General features: G+C 61.3%; 2 protein-coding genes across 2 annotated transcripts; both read left to right on the top strand.

The window, feature by feature from the left end:
* Positions 1-1,067: 1,067 nt before the first annotated feature.
* Positions 1,068-10,218, top strand: DDR2 (discoidin domain receptor tyrosine kinase 2). Its single transcript, XM_040565542.1, is given in 24 exon segments — positions 1,068-1,327; positions 3,632-3,726; positions 4,551-4,610; positions 4,613-4,649; positions 4,774-5,005; positions 5,112-5,259; positions 5,404-5,509; positions 5,676-5,859; positions 5,924-6,167; positions 6,281-6,343; positions 6,497-6,627; positions 6,913-6,975; positions 6,977-7,124; positions 7,316-7,519; positions 7,522-7,538; positions 7,785-7,896; positions 7,899-7,920; positions 8,192-8,383; positions 8,473-8,707; positions 8,980-9,001; positions 9,004-9,045; positions 9,048-9,125; positions 9,418-9,450; positions 9,453-10,218. Coding segments are annotated over 23 exon segments (2,562 nt in total). The 5' UTR covers positions 1,068-1,327; positions 3,632-3,641; the 3' UTR covers positions 9,557-10,218.
* Positions 10,219-10,659: 441 nt separating this feature from the next.
* Positions 10,660-16,885, top strand: HSD17B7 (hydroxysteroid 17-beta dehydrogenase 7). Its single transcript, XM_040565772.1, has 9 exons — positions 10,660-10,791; positions 10,912-11,115; positions 11,201-11,293; positions 11,891-12,005; positions 12,551-12,745; positions 13,359-13,463; positions 14,848-14,904; positions 15,171-15,269; positions 15,905-16,885. Exons 1-9 carry the CDS (start codon positions 10,757-10,759, stop codon positions 15,998-16,000), a joined length of 999 nt encoding a protein of 332 aa, XP_040421706.1. The 5' UTR covers positions 10,660-10,756; the 3' UTR covers positions 16,001-16,885.
* Positions 16,886-19,629: the final 2,744 nt, after the last annotated feature.

Here is a 19,629-nt window from a genome sequence, read left to right as displayed (position 1 = left end):
GCTGCCAAGTTATTTCAGCGCTAATTCCAGGTGGCAGGAGGCGAGCGGGGGGGCTGGCGGCTGTGCTGGCGTGCACGTAGGGGAGCAGGGGCAGCCCGCACCGGGGTGTGCCCCCTGGGGCTATGGGGTGGCACAGCGCTGCAGCAGGCGCTGCTCCTGCCTGCCCCAAGGGGCTCAGGTCTGCCTGCCTGCCTGGGGCGAGGGTCCCCAGCGCCCCACCAGCACCCTGCCGGGCAGCCGATGGCTTCCAGCGCAGCTGACTCAGAATTTGTTTGTCTGCAGCCCAGATGGGCCGGCAGTTTGGCAGCGAGGTCTGTTTTGGGGTTTTGGAGCGAGGCGGCGGCACTCGGGCAGGCGCCGTGTCCGGCTCGGGGTGCCCAGCAGGGTGAGAGAGCTTTTTGGGGGCGTGCTGAGCTGCTGCTCGGGGAGGCGCTGGTGCGGGAGAGCAGCTCCTGGCCATGCGCACCCTGCAGGGAGGGGGCTGCAGGCACCAGCACCCCCAGCCTGGCTGCCTGGGGTGGCAGCGGGGGCTGCTTCCCTCCCGCTGCGGCACGGGCGCTGGCACAAAATCCAGCAAAAAACAGTTAAAAATTAAAATCAGTGTTATTTCTATTGCACAAAAAATTGTTGAACCCGTTATTATTTTCCTCCGTGCTGCGTCGCACAGTCAGTGGCCGCCGAGCCAAATCCCTGCCTGGAAGTGATGTAAAAGCACAAATTTCAGCGTGCAGCCTGGGGAGCCCCAGGGCTGCTCCCGCTCCCCACGTGGGGCAGGTGGGCTCGGCCGCGGCACCACCGAGCGCAGGCGCTCTGCGGAGCGATCGGGGGCCCCGAGCGGGGTGGCACCTGGAGAGGGGACCGGAGGGGTTGTGGGGGCTCCTCCATCACCCACATTTTGGGGAGCCCCTCGTGGTCTTCGTGGCACAGGAGGAGGGTCGGGCACGCGTGCCGTCCTGCTGCCTCGGGGTTGAGCGTGGAAAGAAAAACGCTGCCTATTGCTTTAAGCTCTCTCACCGGCCACAGGCTATGAATGGGTTTTGCTGTAAATTATAGCTTTGCACACATTCCCTCGGGTCGAGGAAAATAACCTCCGCCGAAAAGCCAGCCTGGATTGGTGACTGGCTCCCCCTCTCCGCTCCCTAATTGAAACCAAATGTGCAAGATGTAGGATTGTGGGATTTCTGGCCAGCTCCCAGGAATCCGCAGAATGCGAGCGCGCTCGCAGAGGCATCTTGCATCAGCCCGGGGAAGTTCGCTCCTCGCCTGGCTCCCCCAGCCCGGGCGAGGAGCGAGGAGCCCGCCCGCCCACCGCCGCCTCCCCGCTCCGGTGAGTCGCTTGGGTCCCTGGGGAGGCGTTTGCTGCCCCGTCCTGGGGTTTTGGGGGGATGTAGGGTCTGCCCTGCTCTGCCTGGGACCTCAAAGCTGGGACGGGTCCCCCTGTGGGGCGAGGAGGGGATGGGGCAGCAGCGGCTCCGCGTGGGGCAGCATCCTTGCCTGGGGTGCTGGCGCTTGGCCCTTTCTCTCCGTTTTCCCCCCTGCCAACGTTTCGCCCCGCGCCGTGCCTGGCCAGCGCTTCCTGGTGTCTCCTCCTCTCCCGCCTGCGTGTGCTGGCAGAGCCGGCGGCGGTGCTGGCCGGCCACGGTGGCCCTGCTGTCCCTCTGGTCCCCAAGCTGGGCACAGGCTCACGATACGGGGGGACATGGCACGAACCGTCCCCGTCCTGGCGCTGGGGACCCGCTGGTGGCTTCCCGTGCCCTGTGGCCGTGGCGGGGCGATGCCGTGCGTCGTGGCACGCAGCGGGAGGAGGGCCCCAGCTCTCGGCTGCCGGGGGGCCCGCGCTGGGTGCAGCGCCCACGGGGCCACGTCCCCAGCCCTGCTGCCACTGGGCTGTGCTCTTGGCATCTCCCCGGGGCAGCTGGTGGCCCTGGGGACACGCCGGGTGCTCCTCGCGCGCTGCACTACTGCGATGAGCCCGTGGCTGGGGAGACGCCTGCAGCTCCAGAAAATGGGGATGCATCCAAGCCAGGCAAGGTCTAAAATGGCATTTTGGGGAAGGAGGGGGACTACGCGTCCCGGCATGCCGCTCTGCGCTCCCGCAGCGGCTGCGCCGGTGGCACGGCATGCCGGGGGCTGTAGTGCCAGGCCCCCTACCCAAACCACCGCCTGCCTCGGGCCTTGGCACACCCCAGTCGCCTGCTTGCCCTGCACCAGCCTCCTTCCCGGCAGCGGGGTGTGCTCAGGGCACCCACGGGCTCGTTTCTGAACAAGCATGGGTTTTTTTATTTATTCATTTCCCCCCCTAATTTTCCCCGTAATTTCAGTAGCACAAGAAAGGAGGAAAAATAAAAGGAAAAGGAAAAACAAACACAGAAAAAAAACGGAAGCGGAACAGGGAAGCCTAAGGGAGGATCTCCACAAACGCTATGCAGTAAAAATTTCCAGCAATCGGAAAACTTGGGCGAACCTTTTCGGGCAAACCGTTGCAAAGCCATCCTTTTTGTCAGGGCTGGTGGAACAAAACCGGTTTCCAGCTGTTTTGCCAGCAGCGCTGGGCTGCTCAGACCATGTGCACCTTCGCCTGGCGCTGCCTCCAGCCCGGCCCCGCGGCAGGGCAGCGAGCGCTCCACGAGGAGCAAACGCCCCTCTGTTAGCCCAAATGTAAATCCTTCCCCTTCGGGAGGTGGCGGCATCTGGTACCCTGATGCTTAAAGAGTTTACTCAGCCTGAAAGAATAGTGGGAAAAAATCTCTGTGGCCATCCGTTGGAATGCAGGAGGAAATTGAGATTTTAGGGTCGGAGAGACCGGCCATCAGCGAACACCGGAGCCTCGCGCGCTTCTCACCAGCCCCAACTCTGTAGCTGAAATTCCCATTTGCAGCTGAGCTGGCTGGCAACTCAGGCTGTTGCCTAGACTTTCGGGGCTTGGAGCAGGAAAAAAGGCAATGATATATATGCGTTTCCAAAAGAAAGAGGAAAAAAAGGGGAGGAAGATCGCTCTAAGTCGGGGTGTGCGTTTGCGCTGCCCGTGGAGGGGATGGTGTTGAGCAGAGCCGCCTGCTGAATCCTACAGCCCCTGCTCAGAGCCCCCAGGTGCACGTGAAGGATGTGACCACTGCCCCCCAAAAGCCCCGTGGCTGCAGCGATGAAGCAGAGCTGGGGGCAGCCCCGGGGCTGAGCCAGGGGTGCCCCGTGCTCACCACCTGCCTGCTCCTATTTAACTGTGCTCGCCTCCTCCTGGGCAGCTCCCGCCGGCCCGGGGCTGACTCTCACCTCCCTGGTGACACCAAGATTGGCACTGGAGTGGAGAACCATCAAAAAAATGCCGCATAAATCTCGGGCAATTACCTGTTATTACGTCTCCGGAGCCAGAAGGCAAGGAAAGCGCGCTTTGCAACGTGATATTGCTGCTACGAGCCGAGGTTGTGCAATGTGCTGCTTTCCAATCCACCCGAGCGTTTCTGCCTGTTGGTCCAGGACGGTGCTGAGCCTGAGTGGGGCTGTCGGAGGCTCTGTGTGCTGCCCGTGGCCCTTCTGGCAGCAGGGGCAGGGGAGCGGGGTGCCTGAATACCAGCACAGAGGCACAGGGGGGTTTGGCTGCAGCGTGTGACCCATCCTGGCCGTGTCTCCGCAGGACCGCCGACATGCCAGCCCTCCCCACGCCTCTGCTGCTGCTGGTGGTGCCGCTGCTCTGCGTCCCGCGGGCTGCACGAGCCCAGGTCAACCCGGGTAAGCGAGAGCCCGGCAGCAGCTTGGTGCTGGGGCCGAGGCAGGGCTGGCCTCACCTCCAGCCGGGTTTGCAGCTTGGGAACTGGATGAGAGCGGTGCAGGAGTGCCAGGCGTGCCGCAGGCTGTGCCCGAGCTGTGCACGGGCAGCGGGTGCTGCCGGGGCTCGGTGTCACCACGGCCCCGCGCTGCCCCGTTTCCTCGGGGCATTTTGTGGATGGAGCTTTGTGGGGCTGGAGCTGGCGGGGAGAGGGTAAACACGGCCAAACAAGCCGGCCTTTCAGCAGCTCTCTTGGCAGCCAGGCGCGAAAAATAACCCCTGGGAAGCGGCGGGGACGCGGTGCCGAGCAGGGGACGCAGCCCACCCGCTGCTCCGGGTACTTTTCCACTCCTCGTGGGGCCGGCAGGTTTTGTCCCTTGCTGCCAGGGGCAGGTGGGGAGCAGCGAGGTGGCACGGCTGAGGACAGGTGGCTGCGGGTGGGATTTGGGGCTCTGTATTGGGCCCTCCGGGTGCCCAGGGGCTCTCCCACCGTCGCCAAAACGCTTTGCAGCAAGGATGGTGGGATGTCCGCGTGCTCCCAGTCCTTCCCTGTCCAACAGGGCAGAACCAGCCCCTGCTAGCTCCTGGCTCGATGCTTCGAGAGGGGCTGGCAGCTCCATTTGCCTGGGCAGGTGTCGGAGACATCCCGTCACCCTTTGTCCCTCCCCCACAAGCCGGAGGGATGGAGCACACTGCCTCCCCTGCAGCTGCGGAAAGGTGACCTAAATGGGGAGCGAGGGGGCAGCCTGCTCAGCACCCCGCTCAGCACCCCGCCGTCTCCTTGCAGCGGTGTGCCGCTACCCCCTGGGTATGTCGGGCGGGCACATCCCCGATGAGGACATCTCCGCCTCCAGTGGTCCGAGTCCACGGCCGCCAAGTACGGACGGTGAGTGCGGGGCACTGGCAGGGCGGGCGGGGGGGATGCTGAGACGGGACAGGCTCAGCTGGGGCACGGGGACGGCTTTGGCCACCTGCAAACCGCTGCTCTGCCCTCCCCGTGGCACTCGCAGGCTGGACTCGGAGGATGGCGACGGTGCCTGGTGCCCTGAGATCCCGGTGGAGCCCGATGACCTGAAGGAGTTCCTGCAGATCGACCTGCGCGCCCTGCACTTCATCACGCTGGTGGGCACCCAGGGCCGCCACGCCGGGGGCCACGGCAACGAGTTTGCCCCCATGTACAAGATCAACTACAGCCGGGACGGCACCCGCTGGATCTCCTGGAGGAACCGGCACGGGAAGCAGGTGGGGAGGCTGCCGAGCGCCCCGTGCGGCTGCCCGCAACCCGCTCCACCCCTCAGCATCCCCGCAGGGCACCGGGGCCGTGCCCACCGCGGTTGTGTCTCCCCAGGTCCTGGATGGAAACACCAACCCTTACGACATCGTCCTCAAGGACCTGGAGCCGCCGCTCATCGCGCGCTTCGTCCGCTTCATCCCCGTCACCGACCACTCCATGAACGTCTGCCTGCGCGTGGAGCTCTACGGCTGCGTCTGGCTCGGTGGGTGGCGTGCGCCCAGGTGCTCAGCTGCCTGTGGGGCTGTCTGTCTGTCTGTCCATCCCATCAGGGCTGCATGGGGGCCAGCTGGGCTCACCGCAGCATGGTCCTGGGGCAGAGCAGCCGCTCACCCTCCCTTCCCCGCAGACGGGCTGGTGTCCTACAACGCGCCGGCTGGGCAGCAGCTCGTCCTCCCCGGCGGCACCATCATCTACCTGAACGACTCGGTGTACGACGGGGCCTTCGGGTACAGGTGAGGAGCGGGGTCTCGTACAGCCAAAGCTGCAAGGATATGGGGTCCCCCTGTTTCCAGGGGCTGTGAGGAGCAGTCAGGTGCCCAGGCTGCTGCTGCTCTCATGGGGCTGGGCACTATCAGGCTCCCGGTGCTCACGAGAGTCCCCCTTTCCCGCCTGTGGCAGCATGACGGAGGGGCTCGGCCAGCTGACGGACGGGGTGTCGGGGCTGGACGACTTCACGCAGACCCACGAGTACCACGTCTGGCCGGGCTACGACTACGTGGGCTGGCGCAACGAGAGCACCGCCGGCGGCTACGTGGAGATCACCTTCGAGTTCGACCGCATCAGGAACTTCACCACCATGAAGGTCCGTGCGCCCCGTGCCCCCGGCCCCGTCCCTCGGCGGGCCGTGCTCACGGGCTGCCCCACAGGTGCACTGCAACAACATGTTCGCCAAAGGGGTGAAGATCTTCAAGGAGGTGCAGTGCTATTTCCGCTCCGACGCTGGCGAGTGGGAGCCCAACGCCGTCTCCTCGGTGCTGGTGCTGGACGACGTGAACCCCAGCGCCCGCTTCGTCACCGTGCCCCTGCTGCACCGCATGGCCAGCGCCATCAAGTGCCAGTACTACTTCGCCGACACCTGGATGATGTTCAGCGAGATCACCTTCCAGTCGGGTACCGGCACGCTGCCGTCCCTAGGATCCCTCCTACGTGGGGCATTCGGTGGGGAAGCGGAGCTGGGGGTGCCCGTGCCCCCGCCCCAACAGGCTCTTCTTCTCCCTTGCCAGATGCAGCCATGTACAACAACTCGGTGGCCCCCCCGGAGATGCCCATGGCCCCCACCACGTATGGTAACAATGAAAAGTGTGCCACCCTGAACCGGGCAGGACTTGGGGTCACTTTCCCATGGGAAGATGCTTGGGGGGCTCCAAAAGGGGAGAAAAGGGAGCAGGGGCTGTCCCCTCACCCCAGCACGATCTGCTTTTGCTGTCCCCTCCTGCCAGACCCCACCCTCAAGGTGGATGACAGCAACACGCGCATCCTGATCGGGTGCCTGGTGGCGATCATCTTCATCCTGGTGGCCATCATCGTCATCATACTGTGGCGGCAATTCTGGCAGAAGATGCTGGAGAAGGTAGGCACGTGCGGGGTGGCTGGTGGGCTCTCACCGCAGCCCCCTGCTAACCGAGGGCAATCACAGAGGCGTCTGTGCCAAGCTCTTCTCTGTAGGGGCAGATAATAGAGGGGTGACAGCTGCAATATGTTTGGGGGGACAAATGCCTTCCCAGTGTTGCGGCCTTGGGACAGGGCACCAGAAAGGGGTCTCTGGCCACGGTGGTGGGACCTGGTGCCGGGACAGGGCTGTGCTGAGCCCCGGAGGCCCCGTCCCAGCTCTCCCCTCCCTCGCCCCCTCTCACAGGCATCGCGGAGGATGCTGGATGACGAAATGACCGTCAGCCTCTCGCTGCCCAGCGAATCCAGCATGTTCAACCACAACCGCTCCCTCCTCGTCCAGCGAGCAGGAGTCCAACTCCACTTATGACCGCATCTTCCCACTGGGACCGGACTACCAGGAGCCCTCGCGCCTGATCCGCAAGCTGCCCGAGTTCACGCCGGGGGAGGAGGACACGGGTGAGGAACGGGGAAATCCTCCCCGGGGGGGTCACACGAAGCTGGTGCTTGAAGGTCATCCTCGTGACACTGCAGCTCTGAAGGACGTTGGGTGCCCACCAGGAGCGTGGGGATGCCGGGGTGGGAGCTGGTCCCGTGCCCTGCCATGGGCAGGACACCCCCGGCAGGGCTGGCCCTGCTGTCTCCCCTAGGCTGCAGCGGCCTCGTGAAGCCATCCCCGGCCGGTGTCCCCGAGGGCGTCCCCCACTACGCCGAGGCCGACATCGTGAACCTGCAGGGCGTCACGGGAGGCAACACCTACTCGGTGCCAGCCATCACCATGGACCTGCTCTCTGGCAAGGACGTGGCTGTGGAGGAGTTCCCCAGGAAGCTGCTGACCTTCAAGGAGAAGCTGGGGGGGGCCAGTTCGGGGAGGTGAGAGAGAGCTGGGCCTCCGTGGGGCTGGGAGGTGCGAGGCACGGCTGGGCAGGGGAGCTGCAGAAGCCTCCTGTGGGGAGCAGCTCACTCCTGCTTGGTGCCTTCATCCCAAAATGGCACCTGGATGGACCCTGGGGAGTGCCATCGGGTCTGGGCCACCCTGCTTGTGGGCACGGTGCTGGGCTGGGGGAGCCCTGCCTCAGCAGGACCGCAGGAGGTGGAGGTAACGTCTGCCCGCCGCAGGTCCATCTCTGTGAAGTGGAGGGCATGGAGAAGTTCACGGACAAGGACTTCGCTCTGCAGGGCCTGGAGGCCAGCTCCGACCGCCCTGTGCTGGTGGCTGTGAAAATGCTGCGGCGGACGCCAACAAGAACGCCAGGTACTGGCACCCCTCCCCACAGCCCCACTGGGGGCAGCTGGGACATTTGGGGGTGCTGGGGTGCCAGGGGTCGGGACCCTGGATCCTTGCTAGTCCTGAGATGCTCCCCAAGCCCCCTCCATCCCCTGAGCACACCCCAAAAGGATCAGCTCCAGGTCCCTCGGGGTATCTTGTGGTGCTTTCCCGTGGGGAGGGACTGGCGGGTTGTCCTGAAGGCCTCTCGGCCCGTCGGTGTGGTCTGCCCGACCCATGTGGTCTCTGTCCCCGAAAGGAATGACTTCCTGAAGGAAATCAAGATCATGTCGCGGCTCAAGGACCCCAACATCATCCGGCTGCTGGCGGTGTGCATCGCGGATGACCCGCTGTGCATGATCACGGAGTACATGGAGAACGGGGACCTCAACCAGTTCCTGTCTCGCCACGAGGCGCAGAGCCCCCCGGACGCCCACGCGCCCACCGTCAGGTAGTGCCAGCGGGACGGGGGTGTGGGGATGGCGGCAGGGCCCCTGCCCCGCTCCTGCCCGGCGCCTCAGTGCCCCGCCGTCTCCCCAGCTACCGCGACCTGCGCTTCATGGCCACCCAGATCGCGTCGGGCATGAAGTACCTCTCCTCCCTCAACTTCGTGCACCGGGACCTGGCCACGCGCAACTGCCTGGTGGGGAAGCGGTACACCATCAAGATCGCCGACTTCGGCATGAGCAGGAACCTCTACAGCGGGGACTACTACCGCATCCAGGGCCGGGCTGTGCTCCCCATCCGCTGGATGTCCTGGGAGAGCATCCTGCTGGTAGGTGGGGGGCTGGTGCGTGATAGAACAGTATGTGGCATCCTCTCCCAGCCACGCTCAGACCCCAAAGAGGCAGCAGGGGCATTTTTTGTCTTCGCGGTGAGCTCGGTCCTTCCCAAGCTCTGGCTCGGAGCTGGGGCTGCGGTGGAGCTCACCCCAGAAGAGGGAGCAGGTCCATGGTGCTGAGACCCTGAGGAGCCCAGGGCATTTGGGGCCTATGGGGTGGGGCAGGGTGCTGGCCCACCCTGACCCCGCTCCGTCCCTCTGCCCAGGGCAAGTTCACCACGGCCAGCGACGGTGGGCGTTTGGCGTGACGCTGTGGGAGACCTTCACGCTGTGCGCGAGCAGCCCTACTCGCAGCTGTCCGACGAGCAGGTCATCGAGAACACCGGAGAGTTCTTTCGGGACCAGGGCCGACGGTATGGACGGGATGGGACAGGATGGGCAGTGGGGACTTGGGCTCCTCGGGGACCTGGGAAAGATTTAAGGTAATGGATAGGACGAGTGGCCGGGGGGGTGAGCTGCGGGGCAGGAGCTGTCGGGGCTGTTCACCCGTGGCCAAATCCCACATTGCCGCTGTGAGTTGGGAGGGCTTTTCCCCAGGCAGCCCCGAGCGGCGCGGTGAACTCCCGCGGGACCCGCTCGGTGTTGTCCCATGGGTTTTAGTGGCGGTAACTCTCTCCCTCGGTGCTCTCTGCCTTTGTGTTTGAAGACATACCTTCCCCAGCCACCGCTGTGCCCGACTCTATCTATAAGCTAATGCTGAGCTGCTGGCGACGGGACACTAAAGACCGTCCCTCCTTCCAGGACATCCACCGCCTGCTCCACGAGCCAGCCAGCGACGAGTGACCCCGTGCTGCCCAGCCCCACGGGACCCCCCTGCACCGCCCGGACCCGGCGGCACGCCGCGGGCACCCTGGTTAGGTCTCCATTGCACAGCCTAGGAGGAAAACCCAAACAGGACGGGGAGCCGAGGCGTGGGACAGCACGGACCCGGAGCAGTCCTCTGCTGCCCCTGGGGCGGCCGCGGGCTGAGGTGGAGGTTATTTATTGAGGCGCCGCGCTCCTGGTGGCAGGACGGGGACGGAGCCGCATGCCCCGAGGGAGCAGGGGGCACCGCCAGGAGCCGTGCGGTTACGGGGCGGCGAACTGGAGCTCTCTGGGCTTTTTGGGGGATTTTGGGTCACGGCCGTGGGAGGGGCAGGAGCCCCACTCGTGCCCGCATGGCATCCAGCCTCTGCTGCCAACCCGAACCTGTGACGGCCTGCAGACAGACTGATGGACAGATGGACAGAAAGACAGATAGTAGGGCCCGCCGCGGCCCTGACCATGGCTTGTGGGGGTCGCCTAAGCCCCCCTGCCCCACTGGGACACCCGTCGGGCCCCCGGCCACGCACGGCGTGCGGAACTTTGTACTTCCCTAACCCTGTCCGCGTTACTGTGGCCCTGCTATGTTCCATAGGCGCCCCTCCAGGCGGGGGCCACCCTGCTAAGAGCCCCTCGCTCCATCACTCAGCCTCGTGGTGTCCTTGTGTGGGGGGGAGAGACCCTCAGGGGGCAGCGCGGGGACTTGGGGGCTGGGGTGCCATGGGGGGGCTGCTGGCGGGGAGTGGGGGGCGCAGGGAGGAGGATTGGGGTTGTGTGGGGCGAGGAGGGGACCGGGGGCCCAAGGGACCCCTATGGGACCCCTATGGGGCCCCTATAGGACCTCTATGGGGCCTCTGCCTGCCCCCTCGGGGCCCGGGGAGGGGGGGGGGGGGCGAACTTGGGAGAGAGGGGCGTGGCTAATTGGGGTGGGAGTGGTTAACAAGTGACCGTGGCTAAGGGTGGTGGGCGTGGCTAAGGGTGGCGGGCGTGGTCTTTCTAGACCCCGCCCCCTCTCCTCACCCCGCCCACCAGCTCTCGGCCCACCATCACGCCACCGCCCCCCGCGGCCCCGCCCCCGCCGCGCGCGCCGATTGGCCGAGGGCGGAGGGCGGGGCGGTGACGTAAGGCGGGAAAGAGGCGGTTATAGCGCGCCGGGCGGAGGGCGGCGATCGCGGTGCGGGCATGGAGCGGGTGGTGCTGGTTACGGGCGCCAGCGGGTGAGTGCGGCTGGGACCGGGACCGGGGTCGGGGACAGGGACGGGCTCCGGGATCGTGGATCGGATGCCGTGGGTTGCCCACGCGTCCCCGTAACGTTTTTCCCCCCCGTGCCCTCGCAGCGGCGTGGGGCTGGCGCTGTGCCGGCGGCTGCTGGAGGAGGACGGCCGCATCCACCTGTGCGTGGCCTGCCGCAACGCCCCCAAGGCCGAGGCCACGCGCGATGCCATCCTGGAGGTGCATCCCGCAGCCCAGGTCTCCACCGTGGAGGTGGACCTGGGCAGCCTGGCCTCCGTGCTGCGTGCGGCAAGGGAGCTCCGATGCCGGTGAGTGTCCCCACACGTGTCCCCCCCGTCCCTGTGTGTCCCGTCCCCACGCCCTCCTCACCCTGCTGCTCCCGTCTCCACGTAGGTTCCAGCGCCTCGACTTTGTCTACCTCAACGCCGGCATCATGCCCAACCCGCACGTGAACTTCAAGGCCCTCTGGAAAGGACTCCTGACCGGGTAGGGGGACGTGGGGTGGTTACTGCGTGGAGAGGGTGTTGGGGTGCTGCTGGTGTGTCGGTCGGGGTGGGTGAGGTGTGCCCTGAAGACCCTGCTCCCCTTCCTTGGCACAGACCCACAGACTGCTTTGGGTTGGAAGGGATGTTAAAGACCAGCCAGGTCCACCCCCCTGCCCTGGGGCAGGGACACCTCCCACCAGGTCCAGGTGCCCTGAGGCCTCTCCTGCCTGGCCTTGAACACTCCCAGGGATGGGACTTCCCTAGCTTCTCAGGGCAGCCTGTGCCAGTGCCTCAACCCCATGAAAAAGATCTTATATTTAACCCAAATCCATTCTCGTTCAGTTTAAAACCTTTGCCCCTGGAGCATGTCCCCATACAAGGTATGGGCTTGCTTGGGGTGGGCTTGGCAGCCAGGTGAGGTGTCCTGCAGCACCCGGTGCAGCGTCTGATGGGCATGGGGTCTAATATAGCTGGGTGCTGAATATAGATGCTAGGCTCCTTTCTTTATGTGCATTAGGCTTGATGCTAGGTCTCTGCTCCATGGTGGAGCTTGGCTTCTGTGTATCATTCCTCTCTAACTCCTGTCCTTGGCTTCCAGGAAGCTGCTTCACATGCTGACCACAGCGGAAGGTGTAATGACCCAGACGGACAGGCTGAATGGAGACGGGCTGCAGGAGGTGTTTGCTACCAACCTCTTTGGACACTTTATCCTGGTGAGGCTGCGTACAAAGATTGGGCTGCGAGTCTGGTTGATGTGGCTAGGGACGGACACAGTGGGGGCTGAGGGATCAGTTCTGCCTTACAGCTGCTGACACTGCTGCAGGCTGGAGTCTGACACACAAGGAATGATAGGACAAAGGTCTCAGGCTTTGTTAAAATAGCTCCAAGTGGTGGCAGAGTTGTCATGGCAAGGGGTAATGCAATCTGAAGGTTCCTGTGGTTGGTGGAGAGAGGCAAACCGTGCGTAGTTCTCTCCCTCCTGGGAGGGAAGGCCAAGGCTTGGTTCTGTTAAATGCTGAGGTGTTAAACAGCTGCGCTAAAGGATGCCAGCTGCTTGCAGGTGTTCCTGGGGAAACCTGGGCTGAAACTGCACCTGAGCTGTGGCTTCTCTGTCAGAACTTCTTATATAGCTTGCTGGCTTGCGTGTGGCCAGTCTGGTGAAGACTGGCTAAGACCGGGAGCAGCTTTTCAGAACAGTAAAACCATACCGTAAGGCTTTAAAAGTGCCATGCTCAGTAGGCTAACAAGTCTCTTGCAGATCCGTCAGCTCGAGTCTCTGCTCTGCGGGAACGAAAAGCCCTCCCGCCTCATCTGGACCTCTTCCAGCAATGCCAGGGAATCTGCCTTCAGCCTCTCCGACTATCAGCATGCCAAGGGGCAGGAATCATACAGTTCCTCCAAATACGCCACTGACCTGACGAGCGTGGTTCTGAACAGGAAACTTAATAAGCAGGTGACAATGGGATTTGTGTGTCTGAAGAGACTAATGAGCACCTCCTATTTGTAATTATCGTTGCATTGTCGTTACCTCGTTGCATTAATTCCTAGCAGTCAGGTATGTTTCCTAGTGCACATGTAAGAACTGACCATGGGGGCTCTCAGACTGCCAGCTTCCTGGTTGGGCAGCTCACCGCTGAGATTTTCTGTCTGTTTTAATGTCAGTGGGTTTTAGCTGAAAGCAGAAGCTTTTAGGAGAGGTTCCTACCTTCCTAAAGCTTTCTCTTTAGATGAAGAGTTGATCTTAAAGAGCAAAGAGCTGCTGCTGTAACTGTGTGGGCTTGTGGGGTGGCTGCTGAACTGCACGTAGACCACCAGCACAAGGTCCTGATGTGTCAGGAGGCTGCGTGGTGGGCTTGTAACAGGCACGGACTTAATGTGAAGGCCTCTAATTTGGGACCCCTCAAAAATCAGCCTGATCACTCTGGTTCTTGCAGTCCCAGAGACATGGGTATGTGCTATTGTTCTCTGTAATCCCCTTCACTGTCCTGCTGGGAAGTGCCCCGAGGGAAGGGGTATGTTTCCTTCTCTACTCTGGGGTACTTACAAACCGTGTTTCCTCTCTGCAGGGTCTGTATTCCAGTGTTGTTTGTCCTGGTCTCGTCATGTCTAACATGACCTACAGAATTTTACCAGTGTTTCTGTGGATGCTGCTAATGCCCATCATGTGGCTGGTGAGTGAAGGTCTTCGCTGGTTTGGGGGCACGTGTTGGAGTTGCTTTGGATTGAGGCGTTGATATGTTTCACTGCAAGTGATGTGCAGCCTGCTTGTGGCTCCTGGATGCTATTGCTGCTACGTAGCTGTCCCTTCGGTTGGGTTAGGCAAGCTGGCCCTTTGCAAGTAGCCTCCTGACTTTATTGAGGGGCTGGTGGTTCCTCGAGGTAATACTGACCTGGAGTTGCAGGCTTCTTTGGGGAAAGAGGTGGTCTCCTCCCTGCTGCTCTTGCTGGCAGCTCAGCTGTCTGTGCTGACTTGTGACTGCACTGCTGTGCAGCAGTGTTAAGTGCCTGTCATCTGTCGGAGGGCTTTCAGGGTTCTCTCTGGGTGTCTGCTTCTCGGGGGCTGTTCTTCCAGAGAAGGTGAAAGGCTTGGGGAGTTAGAGGACAGGGCTTTACTGCATCCACATGGTGTTGGGCAGAGGGCCCTGCTGGTGTCTTTGTTCTGCTATTGGTTCCTCCTGAGGAGCAAGTGGGAAGGAGAAGCAGAGAAAGTGTACCCACATCTTGTAGACCTGTCCTTTAGCACCTTGGGGCTCAGTTTTCCCAGCTGAGCTCCCCTGAGCCCTTCCTGTAGTTCTGCTGCTGGGCAGTGCTGTACACCCAGCCAGAGCTCAGCCCTTCAAGCTCCCGTTGCCAGCCTGCTGTGGGCCGGTAAAATACCGGGTTTCAGTGGCAGCAGAGTTCAGGATGAAACTTGTCCCTTGTGCCGTGAAATGCTGTTCATTTTTTGCAGCAGGCTTTGCTTTCTAAGGGCATAGAAAAAAATACTGAAAAATACAAAGTCATCTGTTCTCTATTGCCTTTCCTTCTGCTTCCCCAAACTGCCTCTGCCTTTCTTCCTGAGGATTCAGCTTTTAGGTTCGGTGCTGTCCCTGCTTGCAGCCTTGCTGCAGGTGTAGCAGGATGGGCCTTCCTGCTGGAGCTGCCCGCGTGGCAGCAGCCAACCCTGCCGGATCACCTTTCTCCTGGCAGAGGAGCAGGTAGAAGGCAGTGCCTTCTCGTGTGTCCTCCAGCACTGGTGGCATTGCGGATCCGTTTTGCCTCCTGCCTTACGTGATCCCGATGCCACGGAGACAAGGCACCTGCAGGGTGCGTGTTTGGCACCCTGCCTCTGGGCTGGCTCCACGTGGAGGTGTGGGGTCCTGGATCTGGTGGGGGGGCTCCAGAGAACCGAGCTCCTGATGCTAAAGAGGTGCTCTGGTTGCAAGCAGGTGCTGTGGCCTTTAGTTGGATTTCAGAAGCATTTCTACCCCTGGTAGGCGATCTTGTGTTGCTGAGCTTGCCAGAGAAACCTTGGGCCAAAACACTGATTCTGCCTTGTATTTCATTTCCCCTCAGATACGCTTTTTTGCCAAGACTTACACCCTGACACCGTTTAATGGAGCAGAAGCCCATGTAAGTGGTTCACAGCCTGATTTAATAGCCCTCCCTCCTGGGTAGCTCTCTGTGTCTGCAGGCTGGAACCAAGAGCCCTGCTGCAGGCTGTGTGCTGCATCTCCCCTCTGAATCGCTCCCAGCAGGGAGCCCCAGGGCACCAGCAGTGCCAGGGCTGGCCCCACAGGTGCTGGATGCTTCGTGCCCATCATTGGGTTCCCATAGAAGGGAAGGATTTCGGGAAAACCCTGTCCCTTAAATCTCTGCTCCACTGCTGTTTGTCCTAGGTGTGGCTGTTCAAACAGAAGCCAGAGTACCTGGATGCGCTTGTCAAGTACCACAGCTGTACCTCTGGGCTGGGGAAGAACTATGTGGAGCCCAGAAAGGTGAACAGGGCAGCCCCCTGCGGCGGGGGGCTCGGCTGGGCCGCGGTCCTGCCCTGGAGCAGGAACTGGGCATGTGTTGGGTGCAGGGAGGGATTGGGGTTGTTTGTGAGGCTTCCTGGGGTACCTTCAGTCCCGTGCTGGGGTCTGGGAGCTTCTAGGGCAGGCCAGGAAGGTTTGTGGTAGAGGATGTGAAGCTCAGTGTGGTGTGGGGTGAAGTCAGGCTGTTGTGCCTGTTCCTTAGTCGCATGGTCCCTCTGTGCGGGGGGCAGAGAGAAGCAGCAAGAACGGCTGCTGTCAGCTGAAGTTCAGCCCATGGCAGTGGGGCATGGGAGCTGGAGGTATTTAGGTCTCTGATGCCCGTGCTTCACACCTGGGACTCTGCTGCACCATGAGCTGGACTCGATCAGGTTCAGGGTATGTCCTGGTGTTACCTCCACAGTGGAGGTGCTGCTCAGAACAGGATCAGTGTGTGATTTCCCCAAAATATGCTCTGTCCCGTGCCCTGGGGTTGGATGCCTTTGGGTGCCCCTCTGAACACAAGTTCTGCAGGGGCATCCTGCTGTCCCCAGAGCTGCCCACAGGGCTTGTGCTGGCTGCCGTCAGCGGAGCCTCTTACTAATCTTACTCTTTTCCAGATGGATGTGGATGAAGAAACCGCTGAGAAGTTTTACCAGAAGCTGTTGGAACTGGAGGAGCAGACTCTGGAGAGATACGGTGACCTCCTAGACTAAGTAAAAGCCTGTCTCGGGGGGTTAACGGGCTCATGTCAGTAACATGGGCTTCCTTCATTCACTCTGGTGCTACTCGTGCCTGCCGTTGTGCAGGCACACGGCTTCAGACCCCATCTTCCTTCTCTACAGAAGGTGAACAGTTCCTGAAGAGGGAAATGTGAAAACTGAAGAGAAATACTTAGTCTTTCTGGTATGGGACCTTTCTGGCATAGAACTGGAAACCTAGTGTAGGTGGAAACTATCTTAACACAGTTGCGAGTTTGTTTTCCAAAAGCATGACTGAGCTGCCTACAGCTCAGGAAGAACCTGAAAACATGGTTTACGTCTGGCTTAGTGTGGGAAAGGCAACAGCCTGGGTGCCGCCGTGCCTCGTGGCTCCACCAGTCTTTCAAGATGGCTCCCGCTCGTGACCTGTGGTTAATCCTGCAGTACTTGAAGGCCCATCCTCGGCAGAGCTGCTTCTGTTCCTGCACCCGAGCTGGGGCCGGCTCTCCAGGCGTGCTCAACAAGATCTGACCTCTGGAAGTGTGAGCTCTGTCACATCTGAGGCAAAGCTCCAGGAAAAGCTGGGCTGGGCCTAAAATGAATGTGCACCCCTTGCCTCAGCTGTGAGGACGGGTGCCTTTCCAGACATGAGCCATCCCGTGGATTTGGGGCCATATATTCCAACCGTGACCATCTGGAAAGGCTGAAACTGCTGATGGTAGCTAGGTTTCAGGGCTAGACTGCTCTGTAGCACGAATGAGAGGTTACCCTGTTATTTTATCTATTTAACTGTCTTTTTATGTTTACTGTACCAAGTATTCTTCCTGTTGTCTGTTTTGGGAGCTGCACTGAGTGCCTGGTGTACTTCAAACGCTGCAACAAATAAATAATTGGAACTGACTTGTGGCCTTGCTGCAATGGGTTTTTTGCTCAACACTCGACTACTGGTTTGTGTGTGGCCTTGCACAATGAGCCCCGGTCTACCTGGGGAGGTGTGGGGTTGGGTCCCCCCTTCCTCAGGGGAGCTGTGAGCAACCTGTTTGGGCCTACTTCTCCTATTCCTTCTAATTAGGGGAAGGCATTAGTAACTTCTGAGGACTTTAGCGTGGTTTTGTGTGCTGAACACCTGCAGACTATTTCCCAGCTTTAGGCACTTGGGAGAAGTAGATGTCTCTGGCACTTACTCACCCGGACTTGTCACATAATTACTGATCTATTAGTGCCCTATTAGCGAGTGCTCAGCATGCCCAGGTGCTGCCCTGCGGCCTAGCAGCAGCAGTGTGAGGCAGGGAGGGAGGCTGAGCTCTGGCAGCTGTGGAGCAGACCAGGGCTGTGCTTTGTGCCCTTATTTATGCGCAGTCAGGGCTGTACGAGGCAGAGCAGGGTGCTGTGGCTTGGTTCAGCTGACCCCTGAAACCCTACAGGCCAGAGCTTCACCTTCCTGGTGCCCTTTCCCATGGGGAAGGAGCCACTTCCAGCAGCTGGCTGCCTCTCCTTAGTCTTTTGTGTGCCTGAAACGCTCAGCTGCTGCTTCCAGAGAGGAAGTAAGCATTTATCTTGACTGGCTCTTTTTTGTGTATTTGGGAGCTGAAGTTGTGCAGGTGTCAGGGAAGCTGAGCCTGGTGGGATGGGTCAAGCCTGTGTTGTATGCAGAGGAAGGGGAAGCATGATACTCCAACCAATCTTTGAGCTATCCATGATTTTGGAGTCAATCAGAGCTGTGCACGGGTGTCTGGGCTCATCCCGAAAGCACTTTGTGGCCCTCCCTTGAGGGTTTGGGGTTAGAGGTTGGTGAAGTGTTTGAGCTGTTGTTCAGGGTTTAGTTTCACCTGCTCGGTTGCTGTGACGGCACCTGGTACACAGCAGTGTTTGTTCTGGGCTTTGGGGGCATCTCCTGCAGGATGTGGTTGTGGCTGGTGGATGTGAAGTCACCTCTGGAGATCTCCAGCTCCCCTTCCTGCTTGAACGGAGCTGGATGCGGGAGGAACAAAAAGCACTGCAGCACAATCCCAGCCTTGGAGAGATGGGACAGCCTGGAAATAGGGAATAAACCTTGTGGTTTCCCCTGGGTTTGGTTCAGTGTGAAGCTGGAGGTGCACAGTCAGCCCAGGTGTCTCCAGTTGGGGGAGGTGGTCTGGTCTTCTACAGCCCTCATCACGGCACCTCACTGCTCCGTGAGGGTTTCTGCCCACCCTTGTGACCCCAGCATCGCTGTCCGTGCTCTTCTGCAGAGGGAAGCTTGGCTGTGCTCAGCCCCATCTCCTCCCCTCCACGGGGTGAGAAGCTGTGCGTCCTCTGCATCCCCACGGACGGCAGGGCACATCCTTTGAGGTGAGATTCCCTGGGAGGCCACCAAGGAGTTTCCTGGGCTCTCTTGCATGTCCCTGCACCAACACCAGGCTGGGTGTGTCCCTGCTGCTGAGCTCCTGGGGTGGGTGCCCTGCTGGGTGAATCCATCCTGGTTTTTGGGTGTCTGCTCTGGGTGCTCAGCAGCCTGCCCGCGGGGACGGATGGGGATGGCTCCCAGCACCCTGCCCTTGGCTAACAGGTGTCTGCACGCGGAGCTTAATCCCCAGTAATCCCCCAGCCCGTCAGGCGCAGCCAGGCGTGAAACTGGGAATGGAGAAACGGCAACTGGGTCAAGGAGAGCCGGCAGCCGCGTGCATCCCTCGGCCTGTGTCCGTCTCCTTGCCGGGTGAGCTAGGACGGCAGAGACCCCGCTGGTGCCACGGCTGAGTCAGGTGCAGGCCCAGGCCGTGCGCGTGGAGCTGACGGGCCCGTCGTACGTCAGAGGCAGCTCTGTCCGTAGCACGGGGCGCGTGGTGGAGCCGGGGTGATGCATGCGGGTGAGAAACACTGGGATGTGTGACGGGTGAGGAGCAGTGGTGAGTCAGTGCCAAAACGGGAGCCTTCTGCTCGCAGTGCCTGCTTTGGGAGCTTCCAGAGAGGCTCTGAGGCAGGTGCTGAGTGTGAAAGCTTGCTGTGGTTGCTCCACAGCATCCTGCATGCCCGGGCTGTGTGATCTCCTATCATTACTGATTGTGCCTAATCCCAAGCCACCAGATTCTTATCTCCACAGGACAACGAGTTGCCTTGCTCCAAATACAACTGGAATCCACCGTCACTTACAGCCCAGCTGGCTCCAACTACGTAGGGTGGGTGGGAGCTGCAGCCCGAGATGTGGCTGAGAGAGGAGGGAGCAGGAGACGGGTGAGGAGTGGGTGCTCTCTGCCTCTCCAGAAAGGAGTCACTGAGGACCAGAAGGAGCAAAGGAGCAGCACCCAGCTTGGCTCCCACAAGGCCTGGGACCAAATCCGTGCCTTGCCAGGATCCGTGCCCGGGCAGGCGGCTCCTGACAGATGCCAGGCCTACTCCTGATGTCAGCCTTCCTCCCGCCCACGTGGCCATGGCCCCCGGCACTTCCTTCCCCAGCAGAGCCCCTGGCAAGCTCGGCAGCTCTTCTGGCTGCTCACGTTGGACACAGGAGCCTCCCTGAGCCTTTCTAGGCTGGCTCCATGGCATCTCCTTGCTTTGCTCCCTGTGAGGGTGCAGGGTTATGGATGGGAGACACCATGCCATCGTGCTCTCATCCTCAGCAGATCCCCCACGAGCGGTGAGCCGTGGGCAGTGACCTTGGAGGAGCT

This window comes from Cygnus olor, chromosome 8 (genome assembly GCF_009769625.2).
Source record: "Cygnus olor isolate bCygOlo1 chromosome 8, bCygOlo1.pri.v2, whole genome shotgun sequence".
NCBI classification, from domain to species: Eukaryota; Metazoa; Chordata; class Aves; order Anseriformes; family Anatidae; genus Cygnus; species Cygnus olor.
The sequence above is the reverse complement of the archived record's forward strand: the minus strand, read 5'-3'. Positions and strand labels throughout refer to the sequence as shown.